This window comes from Callospermophilus lateralis, chromosome 12, assembly GCF_048772815.1.
Source record: "Callospermophilus lateralis isolate mCalLat2 chromosome 12, mCalLat2.hap1, whole genome shotgun sequence".
NCBI classification, from domain to species: Eukaryota; Metazoa; Chordata; class Mammalia; order Rodentia; family Sciuridae; genus Callospermophilus; species Callospermophilus lateralis.
Genome location: NC_135316.1, coordinates 47,456,374 through 47,482,395, shown reverse-complemented (window position 1 = coordinate 47,482,395; position 26,022 = coordinate 47,456,374). Strand labels below are relative to the sequence as shown.

Sequence of the window (26,022 nt, the reverse complement as noted above, 5' to 3'; positions counted from 1 at the left end):
CCCAGAAAGACCTGCATTTGAATGCTAGTTTCACTTCTTAGTAGCTAAATGAACTTGGCTAAATTTCTGAGCCTTCTAAGACTGTTTCCTCATCTACAAAATTGAAATAATATCCATCTCTTGGCATTTGAGTGAAAATTAAGTTATTTCATAAAATACTTAACACAAAGACATTGTAAATACTCAGTGAGTGTTAATTCCTGTCTCCTGTCTTCCTCCCTCCAGACCTAATTCATTATACACTTCCCCTGAAGTGAAGAGACAATAGTAGGTGAGATTAGCCCATAAATGAGATCCAGCATTTAGATGAGGAGCTGTGGAAAAAAGCAGTTTGCACTTGCACATATTGATACCATTCTCTGAGTGTTGCCTTAAAAAATGTTGTTTGCTTTGATAAATATATATATTTAAGACTATGAGATGGATGGCTTTGAATAAAATACACATTTTACCATGGAGCACGCCTGTAATTTCAGCTACTCTAGAGGCTGAAGAAGTAGGATACCAAGTTAAAGGCCAATCTGGACAATTTATCCAGACCCTTTCTCAAAAATGGGCAGGGAATATGGCGCCCTAAGGTTCAATCCCAGTACTACAAAAATAAAAATAAAAAAATAAATAGATAAGCTTTTTTGTTGTTGTTGTGATGGGGATTGAACCCAATGTCTCACCCATGATAGGTAAGAGCTCTACCACTGAGCTACATTCCCAATCCTTACCTATTTTTAAAATTGGGGGGATTTTTTTTCCTGTTGTTTTGGTTTTGGATCTTGGGACTAAACCCAGGGGCACTTTATAACAGAACTACATCCCCAGTCCTTTTTATTTTGAGATAGCTAATTTACTGAGGGCCTTGCTAAATTTCCAAGGCTGGCCTTGAACTTGGGATCCTTCTGTCTCAGCCTCCCCAGTTGCTAAGATTACAGGCAATGCACCCCATTTTTGTAATGTTAACCTGTTCAGAATCCCTCCTGAGCCCTGCTCAGTGGTGCATGCCTATAGTCCTCTCAACTCAGGAGGATGAGGCAGGAGATTCAAAACCTTAAAGCCAGCTTCTGCAATTTAGCAAAGCCCTCAGCAATGTAGCAAGACCCTGTCTCAAAATAAAAAATAAAAAGGGCTAGGGGTGTGGCTCACTGGTTAAACTCCCATGGGTTCAAACCCTGGTTTTAAAAAGAAAAATCCATTTAATATACTTAACCTACCAAAAATCATAGCTTAGCTTAATCTACCTTAAATGTGTTTAGAACGCTTATATCAGCATACTCTTTGAGTAAAATTTTGTAACAGGAAGCCTATTATATATTAATGTGTCAAATATCGCATGTCATACTGAAAGTAAAATAACAGAATGGTTGTATGGGGACTCACCACTGACACATTTTTTAATACATTGGGCCTGAAGAATGTATTGTCATGGCAGTTCCTGGTTGAATGGCTCCTGGGGCTCACTGCCATAGCCCAGTATCACAAAAGAGTATTGGACCATATATCACTAGCCTAAGAAAAGATCAAAATTCAGAATTCAAAAATACAAAGTCCAGTTTCTACTGAATGCATACCTCTTCAATTACCATTAAGTCAGAAAATCCTGTTGTAAATTCGGGGCTGTCTGTAAATGAAAGACCATTGGATAGTTTAAATGGATAGACTATCTGGTATGTGAATTCTGTCTCAATAATGTTTTTTGTTTTTTGTTTTTGTTTTTTTACTGAGGATTGAATCCAGGGTCACTTTACCAGTGAGCTACATCCCAAACACTTTTTATTTTTTATTTTCAAACAGGGTCTTACTAAGTTGCTAAGGGCTTCACTGAGTTATTGAGGCTGGCCTAGTACTTGCAATCTTCCTGTCTCAGCCTCCTGAGTGACTGGGATCATAGGCATGCACCACGGTTCCCAGCTCAATAAAGCATTTTTGAAAATTTAATTGATAAAATGATGATAATTGTTGAAGTGAGTGAGTGATAGAAACTGGGCATTTAATATTGTTATGCTCTCTTATTATCATGCATGTAAGAAATAAATAAAAGAAAGGAAAAAAATATTGCTATGCTCTCCACATTCCGTGTCTTTGAAATTTCCATAATAAACCAGACGTGGTGGCACACATCTACACATCTATAATCCCAGTCCCAGAAGGCTGAAATAGGAGGATCATGGGCTGGTGATATACTCTGTTGGTAGATTGCTTGCCTCTCAAAAAAAAAAAAGGAGGATCACAAGTTCAAAGTCTTGACAATTTAACAAGGTTCTGACTAAAAATAAAAAGAAATTACTGGAGATGTGATTCAGTGGAAGGACACCTTGGGTTTAATTCCCAATACCAAAAGGAAAAAAAAACAAGAAAATTTGCATAATGAAATACTTTTTTAAGATAACCTTTTAGATGAAGTTTATCCAAAATATGTGTGTACTTGGCTTAAAACAAGATTAGTTTTTACCTTGTGTTTTTGTAAGCAAGAGATATTAGAATTTTCTGACTTATTTGTTATGATGCGTTGTTATCCCTACATAAAAGCACTTCCATTTAACCTCCAGTGGAGCACATAGTTCGCATTATACTTGTCAGAGCTATTTTCATCAAGAAATGCTATCTATGTGTCCCCTTGCCAACATCTTTGCAGAGTTTACAACTTTGAGCAATTTATTGGCATCAACTATGCAATAGTGTTAAACAGCTGCTCTGCAGTTGAGCTGTTTTAATATGCCACCACTCTCTTCAAATAGTTAATATTAAATAACCAAGATATGTGCTTTGGAATTCAAGAAAGCAGTTTATCTCTCTCACAGAGACTGTACAGTAACCATCATCATCATCATCATAAGAATGTCCTTTCCTTTAACTCTTCCATTTTGAAAATGAATTATGTCTGCAATATAACTTCTGTGCTTTTGTTTTACTTTTATTCTGTGTTTCCATTGTACAATCAGACACACTTCTTCATTTGTTAATATTAATGCATGATTTATTAATTCTTATAGTTATGATCATTTTGTGTGTGTGATATACTAGAATTACAACATATATTATTAACTTTTTTAAAAAAACTGGGGATTAAACCAAAACCTTGCACATACAAAGCAAATGCTGAACCACTGAGCTAAATGCCCAGCCCTATTATCTTTTAAAATTAGTATATAGGTTGGTAGAGTATTTATTTGCCTAGCATGTGCAAGGAATTGGGTTCAGTCCTCAGCACTACAAAAAAAAAAATAGTATAAAAGCATATCTGAGTTAACTAATGATTATTATAATGATATTATAAATCAGGCTGTGTTATAGAATAATATCTAAAGATCTCAAGCAAATGGTAAAGGAAAAGAAGACTGAAGCAAGGCACATTTTCAATATTTGAATTTTTATATTGAACAACTAGTGCTTCTACAATTTTAAAATATTTGAGTTCTTAAAAATGTTTTTGGAAATGACTTTCTAAAATGGTGAGGCATCTGTCAGAATAGGCTAGGATGGGCCAGAATTAAGGGACTCCAGATAGGGGTATTCCAATCTAATGTGGATTAGAACCCTTCACATTTGTCATTTGAGGGAGAGAATCTGCTTTCTTCCTAAAGTTCCTACAGTGAGGCCCCTAGACAGATTGTCTTGTACACTATATTTAGAGAGACTGTACTTAACTGTGTCATTCAGATGAATGGCCTATGGCAGAAGAAAAAAAAAAAAAACATGTTATCAGATTCTTCATTCATAAAGTGAACACAACTAAATACTAGAAGAAAATTGATAGTACAAAAGAAAAAGAAAATCAAAATACATAGAAACTGACCCCCTTACCCACAGGGCGAAAATGTCTAGAGCAGAAAATATCTTACAAACTATTGTAATTTCTTCAAAAAGATTTGAGAAAGTAATATTTCTATAAGAATCGGTGAACAACATTTATGATTTTTTTAAATGGCTAAAATCAAAGACACAAAGTTTTTATAAGTCAAAATGCCATTAGAGCCGGCTTGATGGTGCACACCTACAACCCCAGCAACGAGGGAGGCTGAGGCAGAAGAATCACAAGTTCAAAGTCAACCTTAGTATCTCAGGGAGCCCTAAGCAAATTAGAAAGACCCTGTCTTAAAATAGAAATAAATAAATTAAGAGGGCTGGGGATGTAGCTCAGTGGTTTCCCTGGGTTTACTCCTCAGTAGCATGTGTGTGTGTGTGTGTGTGTGTGTGTGTATCTTCATTAGAATGATATCATAAAAGTCAAGGAATCTACAGAAGATATGAAAAAGTAAACTAAATAGAAGATAGCAAAACAAAAGAAAGTACACAGAAGTAAGATTCAGATGCATTATAGTTCTCAGAAATTTATTTTAGAAGACAAACAGGTAATACTGTCAAAGCACAATATTTTCCATAATACTTTCAGAAATTCATAAAGTGTATGTTATTCAATAACACAGTTTGTAAGAAATAATAGAACTTGCCAAGATGTACAAAATTATTTTTTTCAGAATAATGACTGCACATTAATCTTTAAAACAGTCAGTAGAAAATTTATCCCATTAAACAGTGTGATTAAGAAGCTAGGCAGGTACCAAAAAAAAAAAAAGCAGCAGCAGCTAAATGATCTTAGGTAATTAAAAAAAAAAAATTGATTGTTTTTATCAATGAAAAAAGAACAAGGCAGAAACTCCAAGCAGAAGAAAATGCTATAATAAAGTCAAGGTGTAAATAGGAACCTAAATAAATGCCATGATTTTAAGCAATTGATGAGTATAAGAAAAAGAATCCAGTTGAACTTGACATTCTTCTTTGAACATCATAGGTTCTGCATCTAATCACATACTGCTCTGCAATAAATGGTATTTACAAATCATTAGACACTTCTACAAATACATATACAGACCAATCAGCAAACAACAGACATAGAAGGGAAAAAGCAGAATCAAAGGGAAATGAGGCCAGGTGCAGTGGCTCACTCCTGTAAACCTAGCAGCTTGGAAGGCTGAATCAGCAGAATCACAGGTTCAAAGCCAGCCTCAGCAACTCGGCAAGGCCCTAAGCAACTTAGCAAGACCCTGTCTCAAATAAAAAAGATCAGGGGATGTGGCTCAGTGGTTAAGTTCCCCAGGATTCAATCCCCAGTACCAAAAAAGAGAGAGAGCGTAAAACAGAAGACAAGAAAAGGTAGGGAAATGAAATACAAAACTCAAGTTTAAACAGTAAGACCAGAATCATAAATAGAAGAGGGAGCCAGAAACCAGTAGACAGACCAAAGGATAAAAACATAGCAGGTTAGGAACAATCCAGAAAACTGTCAAGATGACTTCATCTTACCAAAAGATTCTGTTTTATAGGACAAATACATTTTCTAATTCTGGCGTATTGTGTTGTTTACTATTGTTTGTTTTCTCAGTTTATGATTGGCATCTTGTGAATAATGATGATTTCATTGTAATAGTAACATTAAGTAGGGAAAGACAATTTATGCCCAAAACATAGATAAAACATATTTAAATACTTCCATGGCTAAGATGATCCAATATTGTAAAGAAGCCAGTTCTTCCTCGTTTTTTTTTTTTTTTTTTTTTAATTTGGCATGATCTAATACCTATCTCCAGAAATAATCTAGAAAAATACCTCAGTTATTAAGCACTAAAATAGTGTGACGTGGTGCATGAATAGACATTGGAACAGAGTTTAAAGTCTAGAAATAAATCATATACTTATGGAAGTTTAGCACATGATAAAGATAGCATCAGTAGAGAAAAAAACAGTCTCTCAGTACACGATGTTGTTACAGGATAGTCATCTTGGGAGGAAATGTGTTGAATCCATACCTTTCACCATGAGCCAGGATAAATTTCAAACAGACTAAAGATCTAAATGTTTATAAAAGTGAAGGAAAAAAAGAAAACATAAAAATTAAGGAAAACATGCAGAATGTCATAAAAGAAAATCGACATGTTAAGCTACATTATAATCAGAAGTTTTGCATAGCGAAAAAAAGACATAAACTAAAAAAATTGCCACTCAATGATATAGGGCTAATTTTCCTAGAATGAACAGAATCACAGGTTCAAAGCCAGCCTCAGCAACAGCTCATTGAAATGTATAAGAAAATGACCATTCACCCAGTAGAAAAATAGGCCAAGGAGATCAACAGAAAAGGAAATATCCTTAAATATATGTAAAGCTGCAAAATAAACATACCTAAATACTTGTCATACTGGCAGAAATCCAAAAAGGCAACACAAGCATACATTTTATCAATTAGCAAACTGAAGCTTATTGAACCAGAGGAGGCTGCCTAAGTTTACCCAGTTAATAATAGCATAAAAAATAAATGTGTCAGGGCTGGGGCTGTAACTCAGTGGTAGAGCACTTGCCTCACACATGTGAGGCACTGGGTTAAATCCTCGGCACCACATAAAAATAAATAAATAAAAAAAAGGTATTGTGTCCATTTACAATTAAAAAAATATTTTTAAAAAATAATAATAGATGTGTCTTTGACTTCTAGCCTAATACTGAAATATTCTATTACATGTGCTTGACTCTCTGTGTGTTCAGTATATGATGGCATTATAAGTATTAGTTAAAGTGGCATTTTCTTTGTTCAAATTTACCATTGACATAAAAGGGATCCAAACATAATAAAACTTAAAAATGCGTTCTAAATGTTATTTTGGTATCCACTCTAGCTATATGATCCTAATAGGGATTTTACAGAATCTTCTTGTTTTTAAAGTGTTCCTTACCTGGATTTCAGAAACCATGCTAATACTACTAATACTGTCAGATGAACAAAAATACTGCTGTGATCCTAAAACCCGAAATTGGGGTTATCCTACTCTCAATAAGGCAAAAACATGAATTTCCCTTCTAATCTCCTGACTAGCATCAAGAGTGATCTGCAGGCTGGACATGGTAGCACACACCTATAATCTCATTGACTTGGGAGGCTAAGGCAAGAGGATCACAAATTCGAGACCAGCCTCAGCAACTTAGTAATAAAAATAAAGATAAAAATGTCTCAAAAAAAGGACTGGGGATGTGGCTCAGTGGTTAAGCGCTTCTGGGTTAAATTCCTAGTACCAAACAACGGATGATCTGCATCCTATAGCTGCTCTGACGCCAGCCACAGAAGAAAGCCTCCTCTAAGACACTTGGGGGCCAAAGCCCTCTGCCTCCCACACTCTCAACTCCTTCCCTTTTTCTTTTCTAATCACCATCCCCTCTCCCCTAACAAATATAACCTCTAACTAACCTCTCATTTACTGTATTTATCTGTAAAATGCCAGTACATTGTGTTCAAGGTAATTTTTTTCCAATTATTTCATGTCAAGACAAAAAAGTTATGGCTAGTGAAAAGATGTTATTTCCGATAGAAAGTTCATTTGCAAGATGGTAGTGGGGGGGGAGTCTCATGAAAATAAAAGGGAAACCAATGGAATAGAGAAGGGGAACCAAGGGGAGGAAGAAGATGAGAGAAAGAGGGGAGGAAAGAAAGTTCTTCATTTCATAGGCTGGGACCTCATCTACCCTTCCTTTCTGCTTATTTTGGTGAATAGAACAGGAGCTAAAATAAAATCTACCATAACACCAGATGTGATTAACTCAGTATATAACTTCACTGTAGCGGAAAACATAAATAATATAATCTTGGAAGGGAAAAAAGGGGGTCCCCAAAAGGCCTAAACAATAGTATATGAGTTTGGTAATTTCTGAAACTATGCATATTCTCATGTGCTTTGACCAAGCCAGCCCAGCACTACTTCTTCCAGCTCCTCTCCTGGTCCTAAAATCTATTAAGGTTATGTGGCTTAAACTCGGCGGCTCTGTTTTAAAATACCCACTCAAGCTAGATGGTTCTAAATAGAACTAATGACAGCCAGAAAAGAAAGGCCTGTAGGAACTTGCTCTGACACAGAGCTAATGTCTATAAACAGATTAGTAGCAGAGAACAGAGTATCTTTCTATTGCCATAAGGTTTGTGTCTTGGCACGAAGATGAAATAAAATAATAGGAAAAAATTACCTAGTATATAGCCCATCACTACTCTGCAGATAAATAAGGTAAAGGAGAGTTTAGTCTGTCATCTCTCCATTTATTTGTGTTTAATGAAACAGTTTAGTAATTAAGTATTGTGCTAATGTTTGTCTCAGAGGGGAAATAATGCACAGAATAGACTTGCAAGAAGGAATGGGTGAAAATTCTGATCTGAATTCATCAACAAGTTTAGCAACAATGGGCAACTGAAGGGCTGAGGAGATGGCTCAGAAGTATAGTCCTTGCCTAGCATATGGAAAGATCTGGGTTCATTTCCCAGCACCACAAGAAAGAAAGTAACTGAAGCCATTTATCATTTGTAAAAGGATAAGGGAATAAAACAAGTAAACAAATCCTGAAGTATGTTATTAAACTTACTGTTTGAACTGGTGATTAGTAGCCAAGAAAAAACTATTTGGGTTTTTTTTTTTTTTTCCTACCATCTTCATATAAGATTTCATAAGGACTTGGTATAGTTTAAAAGGGAAAAACAAATATTAAACATCTAAATAATCTAAACAACAAATGTGTAGAAAACACACCACACCAATTACCTCACAGTCTCTGGGTGTGAGATACAGGTATCACACAGGCGGATGCTCCACAGGTGATTCCAATGTGCAGACAATGTGCAGAACCATTAGAGTATAGTTGTCATACTAAAAGTAATGTCAAATTTGTGATTATAAGATCCGTGTGTGTGATGATTGTACATTAATATTTTGTTGTCTTTACAACTTTCCTCATTTATGTAGTATAATTACATCAAATATTTCTTCTACTTAAAGAAAAGTAAGTAAATATTTTAACATCAATCATTATTTGTCTCTTTGCCAAAATCATACTTGTCATTTTCTTGTTTTCGTATATCAACAGGAATTGGCAGCAATGAAACAGATTCTCATTAGTATGCGTAGTAAACAATCTGAAAACAACTTACTTCTTACTAAAACAGAATCAAAAAATCTGACAGAAAATGAGACATCAAAGACTTTGAAAATGCCTAAAGAACATGAAGACAATATATTTATACCCAAGCCAACACTCTTTGTAAGTACAATTAAAAATATGTATAATTTCATTTCTGATTTTCACTAAATATATTTTAGTTAAATTTTTTCTTCTCATTCATGTTGGCTTTAAACTAATTTTAATAGTTTTATGCAAGGGCCTTGAAAGATCTGAATTCATCCTTTTTTTCAGTGTGTATCTTATCTCTCTTACAGATGATACTTGGATTTTATGTTTCTAGTTAACATATTGGACTCGCCCAGAAGTTATCCTAAATGTGACACTTTCTTTCCCCCGCCTCCAGGGACTAATTATAGGGGAATCAGAAATGCATTGTGTATAATGTTGTCATTTATGTAAGAATAAAAAGGCTGAAAAATAGCACCTGTTCCCTCTTATTTGTAAAATAATATATTTTGTTCTGAGTCCCTCATGAAGTATAAAACCAATCATATTAACATAAACTGAAATGCATTGTTAGGTAGACATGTATATGCACAGAAATTAGTCAAAGAAAAAGAAATAAGTAAATTTTGTATTAAAAGAGAAATTAATAAATATTAAATTATATACTTAAATAATAAATGGAGATAAAAAAGCAACAGAATCAAAATAGTAACATTATTAAATATTTTACTTCTATATGGCTTCCCAGTTATGCCTTCATTTCTCAGTGATTTTTACCTTCTAAACATAGAGAATCAAAGGCAGAAAGATTTTCTCTGATATTCTGATTCAGTGAGTCTCCAGAATTTTAATTTTTAAAAAATTTCCTAGGTGAGCATAACAATAAGTATGGGAACTTCTGATCTAACGCATTTCATTATACATGCAGATAATGCTACTCAAGATCATGATTGTGTAACTCAATCTCCTTTTTATTTTTTTAATCTCATTTTTTAATAAATGAGAGAAAGTTGCCATCTCAATCAAATAAAGAACAGTTGTAAGGATCCACTTGGCAGTAATGGAGACTAAGCTGACAGGAAAGAGAAAGCAAGAAACTTCTGCAGACCAGCCTGGACACAAGGCAGCTCCAGGGATTCAGCAGCCCTGTCCCGGATCTTTTCCTCTGCAGTACATCAGCTTCTCTTTGTTTCTCTACTGGATTCTGCTTACTCACAGTTTCCACTTCCTCATTGCCTTGTTTATGGCCCTTGTCTTGAGACATCTTTCTGTGCATCCTTTCCATATCTGCTGTCTTGGAACCTAACTTTTGCTGCATTTTTCAGGACAAAGAATCACACTGGTGTAGCTCCCCCTCACTGGGTGGTACCCTCTTTTGGGTGAGACCTCCTAAAATCATTAGTCAGCCAGCAGAATGACTGCCCTTACTGATGAACAGGTTCACATGATACCAAATTTAGCTGCTTAGTATGGCTAGGTTTTCCTCAGAAAGTGGGCTGGAATTATGGTGACTGTTATATTGTAACCTACAGGAAGAAGGCAGACCAAATGCATAAACAATGAGAAAATAAGCTCCAATGAAAACCACAAGATAGAGTCGAATATTTAAAACTTATCACAACTCTCCCAGCCAGGTGTGGTGGTCCACACCTGCCATCCCAACAACTCTGGAGGCTGAGACAGGAAGATTCCAACTTTGAGGCCAGTCTGGGCAACTTAAGGAGACACAATATAAAAATAAAAAGTTAGAAGGCTGGGGAGGTAATTTAGTGCTAAAGCACCCCTGGGTTCAGTTCCTAGTACCAGAGGAAAAAAAATCCCTGATCTGCTTTTCTGAACCTTCTCTTTCCAAGCAGTAATAACCTACTCCTTTTGAACCTGCTTTTCCACATTTCTGACTTTAACTTGGTAACCTGGTTGTGATTTCCTGAAATCCCGAGTGCAGCCAGTACATGAATAAGAGTAAGATTTCCCAGTACCTCGAGATCAGGTTATGCAGTGAGGATAAAACTTAAGAAGAGTCACTATATAAAGTGTTAATTAGGTTGTTTTCATGTTTTCTTTTTGCTTATCTGCATTTTCTATTTTGTTTTCTGATAAAGTTTATTATTTTATAATAAGGGAACATTTTCAAAGAGGTTTATGCATTTATCTGCTCTCATTAAAACTGAGAGGTGGGCTGGGGATATAGCTCAGTTGGTAGAGTGTTTGCCTCACATACACAAGGCCCTAGGTTCAATCCCCAGCACCAAAAAAAAACAAAAAAAAAAAAATTGAGAGGTGATACTATAGACCTTTCAAATCAAGATTATGTACTAATGCAAAGTTATTAAGTGGACCAGGTGGTGGCACACACCTATAATCCCAGCACCTCAGGAGGCTGAGGCAGAAAGATCATGAGTTTGAGGCCAGCCTCAGCAATTAGTGAGACCCTAAGCAACTTAAAGAGACCCTGTCCCAAAATATTTTTTAAAAGGGGGTGAGGGGGCTGAGGATGTGAATCAGTGGTAAAGAGACCCTGGATCCTATCTCTAGGACCCAAAAGAATTAGTAATGAGTTTTATGTAATTAATACACTCTCAGCCTGTTTTTATCTATAAATTAGGAGGAAATTATATGAAATTCATTCTGGACTTTCTGTTCTAACATTCTGTGATTCACTTTGGACATCAATTTTATTTATTTATTTGCAGTGTTGGAGATTTAACCCAAGACCTCATATATACTAGACTGATATATATATATCAGTTTTTATACTCTACTGCTTAACTATACCACCAGCTCTATTTTTTATTTTGAGACAGTCATTAAGTTGCCCAGGCTGGCCTTGAACTGGCAATCCTCCTGCCTCAGCCTCCTGAGTAGCTATGATTATTGGCATGCCCCACCACACCTGACTATCTTTTCAATATTCTCAAGTTTCCCTGACAATACTTGTATTTTCTAAATTGTTAATAACAAGGAATGTATGATGCAAGTACTTGAAATAAGATACAATCATTTCATAATCTTATGGTTTTGTGACTAAAATGGAAACATTTCTAATTTACTTCCGGATCCTTTTGCTAACATTTGTTGTTGGTATTTTTTTTAACTTGTTCTTTTTAGTTATATATGACAGTAGAGTCTATTTTGACATATTTATACAAACGTGGAATATATCTTATACTAATTAGGATCCCAGTCTTGTGGATGTTCATGATGTTGAGATTCACTGTGGAGTATTCATTTGGTACACAGGAAAATTATGTCAGATTCATTCCACTGTGTTGTTGGCATTTTAATTGATATTAAATTCAAAGATAGATGAATGATCTGGGCATGGAGGCTGAGGTTGGAAGATGGTGCGTTCAAAGCCAGTCTCAGCAAGTTAGCAAGGCCCTGAGTAACTCAGTAAGATCCTGTTTCTAATTAAAATATTAAAAAGGGATGGGGATGTGGCTCAGTGGTTAAGTGCCCCCAGGCAGTACCAAAAACAAAAAAAGATGGATGAATGCACGCATTTTGTTTGGGGGGCGGGGAGTGCCAGGGATTGAACCCAGGGGCACTTAACCTCTAAGCTACATCCCCAGTCCTTTTTATGCTTTATTATTGAAACAGGGTTTTTCTAAGCTCCTAAAGGCATTGCTAAGTTTCTGAGGCTGTCTTTGAACTTGCAATCCTCCTGCCTCAACCTCCCAAGTCACTGGAATTATAGGCATGCACCACCACGCTCAGCAAATGCATGCATATTTATCCATTGAAAATATGAGGGAAAAGCTTTGCTCCCAAGATGTAAGGTTTCTATTCACCTCACAGATTGTTTCTTTTGCTGAGAAAAAAAAACTTTTTAGTTTGAGTTCATCCCATTTATTGATTCTTGATTTTAATTCTTGTGCCACAGGAGTCTTATTAAGGAAATTGGGGGGGCTGGGGATGTGGCTCAAGCGGTAGCGCGCTCGCCTGGCATGCGTGCGATCCTCAGGTTCGATCCTCAGCACCACATACAAACAAAGATGTTGTGTCCGCCAAAAACTGAAAAATAAATATTAAAAAATTCTCTCTCTCTCTCTCTCTGTTCGAAAAAAAAAAAATCATTACTTTAAAAAAAAAAAAAAAAAAAGGAAATTGGGGCCTAATCCCACATGATGGAGATTAGGGCCTACTTTTTTTTCTATTAGACACAGCGTATCTGGTTGTATTTCTAAGTCCTTGATCCATTTTGAGTTGAGTTTTGTGCATGGTAAGAGATAGGGGTTTAATTTCACTTTGTTGCATACGGATTTCCAGTTTTCCCAGCACCAATTGTTGAAGAGGCTATCTTTTCTCCAATGCATGTTCTTGGCACCTTTGTCTAATATAAGATGATTGTAGTTTTGTGTCCTCTATTCTGTACCATTGGTCTATCAGTCTGTTTTGGTGCCAATACCATGCTGGTTTTGTTACTATTACTCTGTAGTATAGTTTAAGGTCTGATATAGTGATGCCATCTGCTTCACTCTTCTAGCTAAGGATTACTTTAGCTATTCTGGGTTTCTTATTTTTCCAGATGAATTTCATGATTGCTTTTTCTATTTCTATGAGGAATGTCATTGGAATTTTGATCAGAATTGCATTAAATCTGTATAGTGCTTTTAGAAGTATGGTCATTTTGATAATATTAATTCTGCCTATCCAGAAGCAAAGTAGATCTTTCCATCTTCCAAGGTCTTCTTTGATTTCTTTCTTTTCTTTGATTTCTTTTCTTTCTGTAATTTTCATTATATAGATTTTTCACCTCTTTCGTTAAGTTGGACTCCCAAGTTTTTTGTTTGTTTGTTTGTTTGTTTTGAGGCTATTGAGAATGGGGTAGTTTTCCTCATTTCCCTTTCTGAGGATTTGCCACTGGTATTCAGAAATGCCTTTGATTTATGGGTGTTGAAGTTAGCCAGCCAATCCCAAAAAAACAAATGCTGAATGTTTTCTTTGATATAAGGAAGCTGATTATAGTGGGGTAGGGAGAGGGAGCATAGGAGGAATATATGAACTCTAAATAGGGCAGAGGGGTGGGAGGGGAAGGGAGGGGGCATAGGGTAATTAATGATGGTTGAATGTGATGATCATTATTATCCAAAGTACATGTATGAAGACACAAATTAGTGTGAGTATACTATATATACAACCAGAGATATGAAAAATTGAGCTCTATATATGTAATAAGAATTATAATACATTCAGCTATTATTTATAGATAGATAGATAAGTTTTTTTTTAAAAAAAGAAAGAAAATATGAGGGAAGCACACACAAAACTACTATTAACCAGGCAGTGGGATTGGAACAGACCTATCATAAAGGAGAGAGAAATAAGGGCTTGACATTTTTACATGCTTATGAACACTTTGTAGAGTGCATGTGATATTTACTTATATATGAAGACAAGTCTAAAAGGTGCCTTTTATAGAAAACCTGTGATCAGTGAAATCATAGGTGACACCAACAAAGACTAGATTAAATCACAGAATATAAGTGCCTTCAGGACGGAAGTTCAGCACATAAACAAAGCAGATACTCAATAAATATTTGCTAAGAAGGAAGAAAAGCAGTTACTTTTCTCTCTCATTTGGCTATCTTCTTAGCTCCTCAAATTCTATCCTGAGTGCGGATGTTAAACTGGGCCATAGGGAAGTGAAAGCAGCAACTCCAAGATATAGTGAGGATTACTTCTGCCACCAGCACAACCACTTCAGTTGCTCTCATTCACAAACACCCAGTTCATTCCCACTAATCATCTGCTTTTTCTCTCAAGATAGCTTTTAGCTGAAGTAGGCTTTTTGTCTAGCCTCTCTTTTCTAGAAAAACCTGGAACTATTCTAATCCCTGTAGAGCAACTTTCCCTTTTCCTTCCTAAACACCATGTAAACATCTTTGTAAGCATTTTTCACTGGTTTTCTGCTGCCTCTTATTCCAAAATGTCATCATACCTAGGATTCTCATCATTGTCACTGTTTTCTTAATTCTTCAATCATTCTTGGCCTTTTCTCCAAGTAGACTGTAAGTGTTAAAAACAAAAAAGAGCCTTAGGCTCCAAGTAAGATAGGGAATGAATGACAGTGCGGCACCAGTGTATAAAGGTGAATTACGGTGAGTTGGTGACAGAGTGCAGATCTTGACTTGGATTGGTTTACTTGTTGGAGTAAATTAAGTTTATGTAATTAATACATAACTAGTACATGAACCACACGTTTCTCTAAAGGTGCTTTAGAAGGATGTATGTAGTCATCTGGAAGAAAGAAAATATTCAGATAAGTACAATTCAGTTCAACAGGTGTGTACTAACTGATATAAGAATCTACACTAGGTATGACAGAATATTTGATCATTAGATGGGTCTTTTTAAAGATGCTGCTTCTTGCTGGGCAGGATGGCGCATGATTGTAACTCCAGTGATTCAGGAGGCTAAAGCAGGACATTCACAAATTGGAGACCAGCCTCAGTAACTAAGTGAGACTCCATCTCAAAATAAAATAAAAAGGGTAGGGAGCTGGACACAGTGGTACATGCCTATAATCCCAGGGGCTCTGGAGGCTGAGGCAGAAAGATTGCAAATTCAAAGGTAGCCTCAGCAATTTAGTGAGGCCCTAAGCAACTCAACAAGATCCTGTTTCTAAATGAAATATAAAAAGGTCTGGGGATGTGGCTCAGTGGTTAAACACCCCTGGGTTCAATCCCCAGTACCAAAAAATAAAAAGGCTAGAGATGTAGCTCAGGGGTAAAATGCACATGGGTTCAATCCCTACTACAGCAACAACAACAACAAAATTGATGCTGTTCCTCTATATTCAAGAACAGGAAACAAATACAATAGTATTAAATGAAATTGGATGGCCTATTTTATAGGAAATATAAATTGTTTATGAAAATTCAAAGAAACAATAGATACTATGGTGTTGGCAGACTCAGGCTATCTTATCAGAAAGAAAGAATTTGAGCTAGGCTTTAAAGAATGTATAGTATTTTGTCAGATTAAGATAAGAATTAGAAATTCCAAGGGCAAAGATAATACAACTTTTACAAAATATTTTGTAACTTGTGATCCTGTTATTTAGGAACAGGATGTCTAGTGTGTGTTTTGTATATCTAGAATTTTCTTGTTTCTTACTACATTCTTATGTCTGCCTTTAATCATTTCACCACTCATTAATACTTTCCCTTAAGACAAAAGGAAAATAAAAGTAGATAGGTTATAAATAGTCAAATTAATAGAGACTGAAGATGAAATGATGGTTGCCAGGGACTGGGGGGCAATGGGGACATATTGTTTAAGGAAAAGAGCTTCAGTATGCAAGATGAAAGAGTTCTGTGGATGGGTAATAGTGTAAATGTACTTAATGCCTCTAATTTGTACATTTAAAAATGATTAAGATGGGGCTGTGGCTCAATAGTAAAGTGTTTTCCTGGCAAGGGAAAGTCCTGGATTCAATCCCTAGATTGGGAGGTAGAAGGGATACAGTTGAGATTGTGCATCTTATGCGATGTTATTTTAATTTTTGAAAAATTTTAGGTACCTGGGCTGGGGATGTGGCTCAAGTGGTAGCACGCTCGCCTGGCATGCATGCGGCCCGGGTTCAACCCTCAGCACCACATATAAACAAAGATGTTGTGTCCTCCGAAAACTAAAAAATAAATATTAAAATTCTCTCTCTAAAAAAAAAAAAAAAAAAAAAATAGGTACTGTAGAATGGTTATAAAAAGTTTTGAGTTTTTTTATTATAAAAAGTTTTAAATGGTTATACAAAGTTTTATTTGGGGTTTTTTTATGGGGGGGTGGGTTGTTTGTTTTGTTTTTTTCCTTTTTTTTTTTTTTTTTGGTATTGAGGATTGAACCCAGGGGTACCTAACCACTGAGCCACATCCCCAGCCCTTTTTATTTTTTATCTTAAGACAGGGTCTCACTAAGTTGCTGAAGCTGGCTTTGAACTTTCAATCCTCCTGCCTCAGCTTCTCAAGCTACTGGGATTACAGGAGTGTGTCACCATGCCCAGCTTATTATTTGTTAGTAAAGAAAAGTTTATGCTGGCTGTGGTGGTGCACACCTGTAATTCCAGCAACTGAGGAGGCTGAGGCAAGAGGATCACAAGTTCAAAGCCAGCCTGGGCAACTTACTTGAGACCCTGCCTCAAAATAAAAAATATAAAGGGCTGGTAAAGTGGTAAAGTGCCCCTGAGTTCAGTCCCCAGTACTCCAAAAATAAAAAGTTTATAAATAAAAATAGGATTTTTGCCAGGTACAGTGGTACACACCTGTAATTCCAGCAGCTTGGGAGGATCCCAAGTTCAAAGTCAACCTCAGCAACAGCCAGGTGCTAAGCATATCAGTGAGACCCCGTCTCTACAATAAAATATAAAATAGGGCTGAGGATGTAGCTCAGAGGTCGAGTTTCCCTGAGTTCAATCCCTGGTACAAAAAAAAAAAAAAGAATTTATTAATTATTTGTAATATACTAATATAAATGAGTACAACTGGATGTATTAAGATTAGTGACACGGGTGCTGCATGGAGGTAGTATTGTTTCTTACACCAGAATAAATGACCTTTGCTAGTAGATTAAAGGTACTCTAGCCACCCCAGGCATTGGGGACTGAGGGAACCAATAGCTCAACATACCTATAACACTTTCTTGTTACATTCATGTTTGGAAGCTATGGAATCTAGACTATTTGTTTGGAATCTAGAATTATCTCACCAAAATTATAACCAGACCTCAAGATACCTCTGTGTACATTGACATTTTTAAAATATTGTTTTCAGTTTTTAGTATCAGGAATACTAATTTTAACCTCCTTCCTAAGGTAATTTAGCTTGCAAACTGTTAGAATAAGGGATTTTTTAATTTTTATTTTTATTTCTTTTTGGCACCAGGGATTCAATCGAGGGGCACTCAACCACTAAGCCACATCCGCAGTTTTTTATTGTTGTTGTTGTTGTTTGTTTTTTGTTTTTGAGACAGGGTCTTGCTAAGTTGCTTAGGGCCTTGCTATGTTTCTGAGGCTGGTCTTGAACTTGTGACCCTCCTGGCTCAGCCTCCTGAGCCACTGGGATGACAGGTGTGGCAAAAAGGAATTTCTAAGTGAGCATGAAATTAGGGCAATGAGTGTCAGATGATCTGATAGTCTCCATGTAGTTGGTGTAAAGCTGGATCAGCCATCCTATACTCATTGAAGTTGAGCCCTATGTGGGGACTTGAAAATATTTATATATTTGAATACTAGTCTATAACTTTTTTGGAAGACAAATTAATTATATTTACCAAACATAGTCTTTCTTTTCCTAAGTGTACCAGTTAAATGTTAATTCCAGGAGTAGTCCACCCATCTTTTTTTTTCTTCTTCTTCTTTCTTTTTTGATACCAGGGACTGAACCCAGGGGCACTTAACTACTGAACCACATCCCCAACCCTTCTTATATTTTATTTAGAGACAGGGTCTCACTGAATTGCTTAGGCCCTCACTAGGTTGCTGAGGCTGTCTTTGAACTCATGATCCTCCTGCGTCATCCTCTAGAACCTCTGGGATTACAAGGTGTCCACCATCATGCCTGGCCCACCAGGCTTATTTTGTCTCCTTTTATCAATGATCATTCTTCCTAATTTTAACAAACTTACTCAATATGTTATAACCCCAAGTTATATATTAATGTTTTGGTTGACTACCTCTGCATGACACCAAGGTATCTATCTTATTAGTTATTGTCTCCAAAATCACTTTGTAACATAGTTAATTACTTCTCATAGATGTCTGGTTAATCTTGTCATTTGTTTTCTACAACAGCTTTCTGAGCACTTTGCTAAATCTGGAATATAGTTAACTTTGGGACCTGTTAACACACCATAACAATTCAAGGTTTTTATTAATTTGTTCGGTTTCTCTATAAAATATAATTAACTTAAATATAGTTAAATATAAAAATATAATTAACTTAAACCAGCACATCAAAATAAAGGCAACATTCTCAGTATAAGATCACCTTTAAGTAATTTATAAGTCTAATATAAAATATTAAAATATGTATATGAAAACAGCTTCATCTAAAAGAGTCTATGGGAGTCTTATATTTAAAATAAGAACCCTCCTTTCTTAAAATATTAGCTTATTAATAACTGAGGTGGCATATCAGATTTTTTACTTGTAAGGCACCATTTATGGTTATGAAGGGTAAGTAACTTTAATATTAAAGTGGAGGAATAAAAGAAATACTACTGTTCAAACTGTTAAAAGAATGGAATTAACCAGGTATGGTGATACACATCTGTATTCCCAAAGATTTGGGAAACTGACATAGGAGAATTGCAAATTTGAGGCCAGCCTCAGCAATTTAGTTAGATCTTAAGCAACTTAGTGAGACCTTGTATCAAAATTAAAAAATAAAAAGGTCTTGGGATGTAGCTCAGTTATAAAGGATCCATGGGTTCAACTAGTACCAAAGTGGAAAAAAATGGAATTATCAAAATGAAAAAATTAATTGTATATCTGAATTATTTTATCATGCCCATTTTATCAGTGGTCTATTGAGGGTTGGCAGTCTTTCTTTAAAAAGCAAATCAGATGCCAGGCATGGTGGTTCACATCTGTAATCCCAACTATTTAGGAGGCTGAGACAGGAGGGTAAAGTGCCCCTGAGTTCAGTCCCCAGTACTCAGCAACTTAGTGAGGCCCTAAACAATTTAGCGTGACCCTGTTTCAATATAAAAAATAAAAAGGCTGGGGATGTGGCTCAGTGCTGTTAAGCATGCTAGGTCAATCTCAGTACCTAAAAATAAAAAATAATAATAATAAATTATACAGAAAGCCATGACAAATTCTAGGAAGAAAAATAAAACAAGAAGTAGGGAAGGAGTAGAGAGGTAGAGTATGGCCTCCCTGAGAAGGTGATTCTTTTTTTTTTTTTTTTTTTTTTTTTTTAAAGAGAGAGAGAGAGAGAGAGAATTTTAATATTTATTCTTTAGTTTTCGGCAGACACAGCATCTTTGTTTGTACGTGGTGCTGAGGATCGAACCCGGGCCGCACGCATGCCAGGCGAGCACGCTACCGCTTGAGCCACATCCCCAGCCCGAGAAAGTGATTCTTAAGTCAAGGCCTGAAGGAAATAAGAGCACAGCTCAAAGTTTTTGAGCAGCTACATTTTTCTAGATCCAATCATCATCTTATAATATTGAGGAAGCTTTAAATAGCAGATTGTAATAAGTAAAAACAGATTCTAATGAAAACCTGTTTTGCTATTAAAAAATTAGCTGGAGCCAGTGGCAGACACCTATAATCCCAGGTGTTGTGGAGGCTGAAACAGGAGGATCATAAATTTGTGGCCAGCCTGGGCAATTTGTCATGACCCCATCTCAAAATAAAAAGGGCTGGAGATATAACTCAGAGATAGAATATTCAACAGCTTTAGCAAAGTGGTAAGTCTCTTGAACAAAGGCCTGGGATAAGCATTTCAAAACTAGTTTCTGGCCCTATAAGTCATCAGAGACCTAGGTCTCTGCTTTTCTTTTTAGCAGTCCTTGGTTTGTGGCTTCCACTTTTTAAATCACAGTATACTTGCTGTAGCCTCAAGCATTACATCTGCAGTCTAAGCTGGAAGCAAGAAAAGAGACTGAACATCCCATAAATTCTGCCTAACATCTCAGTTTGTATTCCATTGGTCAGAACTTAGTCACATGACCCCTCCTAGCAGCAAGGAGAATAATATATGTCATTTTTAGATGGGCCCATTGCTCTCCTAAAAAAAACATCTGTTTTTAAATGTGGTGGCGCTTGACTATAATCCCAGCAACTCAGGAGGCTGAGGCAGGAGGATCACAAGTTCAGAGCCAGTCTCAGCAACTTAGTGTGGCACTAAGCAACTTAGCAAGATCCTGTCTGGGTATGTGGCTGAGTGGTTAAGTGTTCCTGGGTTCAATCCCTGGTACTCCACCCCACCTAAAAATAAAGAAGAGGAAAATAGGACTAGGAAGTAGTTCAGAGATGAGGCCCTGAGTTTGATCCCCAGCACAACAAAAAATAGAATTAAAACAGTTAAGGTTTAGGATGTAACCCTGTGGTGGAGCACTTGCCTAGCACATGCAAGACCCCAGATTCATTCCCTAACACTGTAAAAAAAAAGTTACAACCAACTCCCAATAGTGCCAAGTTGGGGACTAAGCTATTAATACATGGATCTGAGGGACATTCCAGATTCAAACTATACTACAAGCTAACTAAGAAAAAGGGGACACAAATTACAATCAGAAATGAAATGGGAGTATTACTATACAATCACATAGACATTTTCAAAGACAGTAAAGGAATAATTATGCACAACTCTTTGCCCACATTTTTTTTCAATACTAGGGATTAAACTGGGTGTTCTATCACTGAACTACATGCCCCGCCCTTTTTATTTTTTTAATTTTGAAACAAATCTAAGTTGCTCAGACTGGCCTCCAACTTGGAATCCTCCTGCCTCAGCCTCCTGAGTCACTAGGATTATAGGCATGTACTACCACACCAAGTTTGTGACCACAAATTTGACAGCCAGAAGAAATGGACCAATTCCTTCAAAGACACAATCTGCCACAACTCACACAGGAAGAAACAGACAAACTAAATGATCTCATTTTTATTAAAGAAGTTGAGTCGGGCTGGGGATGTGGCTCAAGCGGTAGTGTGCTCGCCTGGCATGCGTGCAGCCCGGGTTCGATCCTCAGCACCACATACAAACAAAGATGTTGTGTCCACCGAAAACTAAAAATAAATAAATAAATATTTAAAAAAAAAAAAAAAGAAAGAAGTTGAGTCAACCCCAAACCCAAATGGGTTCACTATTGAATTAATTTATGGAAGAAATTATACCAATTCTCTACAGTCTCTTTCAAGTGATAAAAACAAAGGGAATACTTCACAACTTATTTTATAAGGCCAGCCTTAACTTAATAACAGAAAGCAGGTAAAGATATTACTGCAAAAAGAAAACTATAGACCAGGGCTGGGATATTGCTCAGTGGTAAAGCCTTTACCTAGTATCCATGAAGCCCTGCCTTCAATTCCCAGTGCCACAAAAGGAAAAAACAAAAGCAAACTATAGAAACTACAGACCAGGGTCTATAGGTGAGGGCCTGAGTTTGATCCTCAAAACCATAAAGAAAGACAGAAAGAAAGAAAAGAAATTTGCCTAGAAAACTACAGACCAATACCTTTCATGAACATAGATCTAAGAATCTGAGGGATTTTTAAGATTAGTGAAATTATTTTGTGTGATACCATAAAGTATATATGTCTATGTTAGTTGTGACCAAAATATCTGATAAGAGCAGAGGAAAAGTTTACTTCAGGCTCATGGTTTCAGAGGTTCAGTCCACGGTCAGTCCGCTCCATTACTCTGGGCCTGAGGTGAAACAGAACATCCTCGTGGAAGGGCCTGGTAGACAAAAACTCCTCAGCTTATGGCAGCATAGAAACAGAGACAGGATACCAGAGGGATCTGATATTTCTAATTTACACCAATGTATTTGTGGCTTAAATTGAAGGTATGAGGGGAGAGGAGCACAGAGGAACCCAGGGCCTTGTGCCTGTGAGGCAAGCACTCTGCCAACTGAGCTGTACCCACAGCCTCTTCTTTGTTTCCTGTTTGTTTCCAGGGATGGAACCTAGGTACCCTTAATGCCTTAGCTACATCCCCTGCCCACTTTTTTTTTTTTGAGACAGGGTCTCAGTAAGTTGCTTAGGGCCTGGATAAGTTGTTGAGATTGGCTTTAAACTTCCAATCCTCCTGCCTCTGCCTCTGCCCCCTGAGCCATTACAATTACTAGCATGTGCCACTACACCTGGACTGTTTTTTTCTTTCTTTACAGCCTGGTTATTTTTATACTAAAATGATTAAGCAATAAACCCGAGAAGTACTTTAGTAAGTGCTTAGTAACTGAAAAGATTTAAAATATGATAATTGGAATATAGCAATTCTTCAGTAAATATATATTGACTGAATGAATAGTCATGTCTGTATAAAGGAGAGAGCCAGAGAGTTGTGTCCTTAATAGGTTTGTTTGTTGTTTTTTTGTTTTGTTTTGTTTTCAGTGTTGGGGACTGAACCCTGAGCCTCATACTAGGTGCTCTACCTCTGACCTACATCCCCAGCCTGGGTTTTGTTCTTTTTATAAATCACTCTGAATGTAGAATCAGTTCATAAATAGCCACCTCAGCAGGATATGGAAAGTTTTATGTTAAGTTTTTGCAGTGCTGGGGATTGAACCCGAGGCCTCATGCATGCTGGGCAAGCACTCTACCACTGAGCCATGTCCCCACCCTGTAGAATATATTGTTTGAACCAAAAAACTTCAGTGTGATCCGAGTGTGCAGGTCCTTGCCTATAATCCCAGAGGCTCAGGAGGCAGAAGGATCGAAAGTACAAAGCCAGCCTAAGCAAAAGCGAGGTGTTAAGCAACTCAGTGAGACCCTGTCCCTAAATAAAATACAAAATAGAGCTGGGAATGACCAAATATATATGAAAACAAATTCAATTCAATGTGTACTTTCTTCCTACTGGGGCTATAGCCCCAGTCCTTTTTTGTTTTTTTAATTAGAGACAGGATCTTGGTAATCACTAAGTAGCTGAAGCTGGCTTTGAACTTGAGATTCCGCCCACCTCAGCCTCCAATGTTTAGTTTTCTTACTTATCTACCAGGTAGGATTATTTCTGACAAAGGGCAAAACCTTTGCTCTTAAATGTCCTTCTGCACCAAGAAAAGTAGTTCTATGGTTTACAGAAAAAGGGCCCCAATGGGTATAGGTACCTAGTTCTCTAAATTGCCTTTCTTGTCCTACTTGTAAGCATTTTGTTTCATTTTCTTTTTCTTCTTTTCAGACTAAAAAGGAAGCACCTGAATGGTCTAAGAAACAAAAGATGAAGACCTAGTGTTTTCTGCTCCTGGGGACCAAACCCAAGGCTTCCTGCTAGGCAAGCGCTCTACCACTGAGCCAAACCCACAGCCAAAACCTGAGGATGTTTTGGATTGACTATGTGGATATATCATTATTTACTCCTGAAGTTCTTTTTCTGATGAGAAAGAAGTTCATCTTAATAATGTACTTGGAATTTTTTTAAATAAGTGATTTAATGTTGACTGTAACTAATGTTAAATTAACAAATTTTAGCATAATCAAAATGTATAAAGTACAAACAATAATATGCTCTATATTTGATTTTATCTATTTTGTTACAAAATAAACATCTTATGATTTAGATTTTGAAGCTTTCATAAATGTTCATTTTAAGTGTGTGGCTTATAAATATTTTGGTGAGTAAATTTTCCAGACTAAATAAATTCCTCATTTAAATATCATAACAAATATAGAGACACCTTACATTTTTAACAGCTAAGAATCATTTGTGAAGCCTACTTCACAAGCACTTCAGATTTTTTTAATGATGGCCAAATACCAAGTAGGTGGATATGAATTGCTGATTCTCCTTTGGGCTTAGTATTTTTTTTTTTTTTCGTATTTCTTATTATCAACCAATAAAATGTGGCAGAAACTCTGCTACTAGTGAAGTAAAAGTCTAGTAGAAAGTCTCTTTTGTAACATCAATCATAACACTGCTGCTCCAGATGCAGTATTGACCAATTAAATGTTCAGTGAGAAAAGAAATCAATACAATTTTTTTGTCTTGCATAAAATATGTTCCATTTCTCATTGATGTCTTATAATTTAAAAGAAGGGAGCACCAACAAAAAATAAATAAACCAATCAATAAAAGGAGGGAGGCAAAAGAAAAAAAACAAAAATGTCATTTTTTTTCTTTGTAGTGCTAGAGATTGAACCAGGGCTTTAAGCACACTAGGCAAGTGTTTTATCACTTAGCTACATGCCCAACCTAAAAAATATAATTTTAGATGGATAAAAAGATCTGTTAAAAGACAAAATGATAACAAATTTAAACATCTTTTTTTTTTTTTTTTTTGGTGCTGTGTATTAAACCCAGGGCCTGTGCCTATTAGGTAATCGCTCTACCATTGAGCTACATCTCCAGCCCTCATTTAAAGATCTTAATTGCCTTTGTTATTGTAGAACACTCCATTCCATATAATTAGTATTTCAAAAAGCAGAGTAGAAAACATTGGTTTTATAGCTAGAAAAGGACTGAAGAAAGCAGAAACAAAGAACAAAAAAATGGATTGGTCTTTCGTTTAAATTACTTTTTGGCCTAGGAGTGTAGCTCAGGGGTGGAGAACCTGTTGAACATGTACAAGGCCCTGGGTTTAATGCAAAGTGCCTAATAATAATAACAACAATCACTGGTTACTATTTTATTTACAACAATCAGGTTACTATTTTTCCTGTAAGGATTAACACAGAGGGAAGTTTATTATCATGGACATTGAAACTGACCCCTTAGGGAAATTTTGTTTTTATCTGATTTCTTGGAAGGGCAGATAACAACTTGGTTTCCATTGATGACCTGAAACTTTAGTTTGTGTGACTCTATTTTGATCTTTAGTCTCCTCTGTCGGGGCCTTAGCTTAGTCCAAAATCATGACCTCCTGTACTTTATATTTAACATGCATACCAGGTTTTCTAAAACACTATTAACATTTTGGACTGGATTATTATTTCTCTCTCAGATGGGAGTGGAAGGCAGTCCTACAAACTGTGGGATGTTTAGCATCACCCCTGGCCTTCTCCATAGAAGCCAGTAACACCCCAATCTACAACCCCAGTTTTTGTTTTGTTTTGTTTTGTTTTTTTAAATATTTTATTTACATTTTGGTTTTCGGCGGGCACAACATCTTTGTTTGTATGTGGTACTGAGGATCGAACCTGGGCCGCACGCATGCCAGGCGAGCGCGCTACCGCTTGAGCCACATCCCCAGCCCCATACAAGATCAAAAATGTCCTTGAGTTGAGCACAGTGGTGCACACCTGAATTCCCAGAGACCAAGGAGGCTAAGGCTGGAATGAACTTTATAATAATGGTAGTTATTATAACTACCATTATTATAAAGTTCATTCCACATCCAGTTGCTGTGTTTCATGTTTTCTACTACTTACTCTATTTAATTTTCATAGTACTTCTGCCAAGTAAGCATCATCTTCATTTTTTAAAT

General features: G+C 36.4%; 1 protein-coding gene across 3 annotated transcripts in view; it reads left to right on the top strand.

Moving 5' to 3' along the window:
- Pibf1 (progesterone immunomodulatory binding factor 1) overlaps positions 1-24,022 on the top strand; it is a 220,968-nt gene extending 196,946 nt beyond the window's left edge. For all 3 annotated transcript variants that reach the window (XM_076871971.2, XM_076871969.2, XM_076871972.2), the window contains 2 exons: positions 8,887-9,060; positions 23,781-24,022. In XM_076871971.2, coding sequence (XP_076728086.1) covers positions 8,887-9,060; positions 23,781-23,831 — 225 coding nt within the window. In that variant the 3' untranslated portion in view covers positions 23,832-24,022. The remainder of the gene's footprint in view (positions 1-8,886; positions 9,061-23,780) is intronic.
- Positions 24,023-26,022: the final 2,000 nt, after the last annotated feature.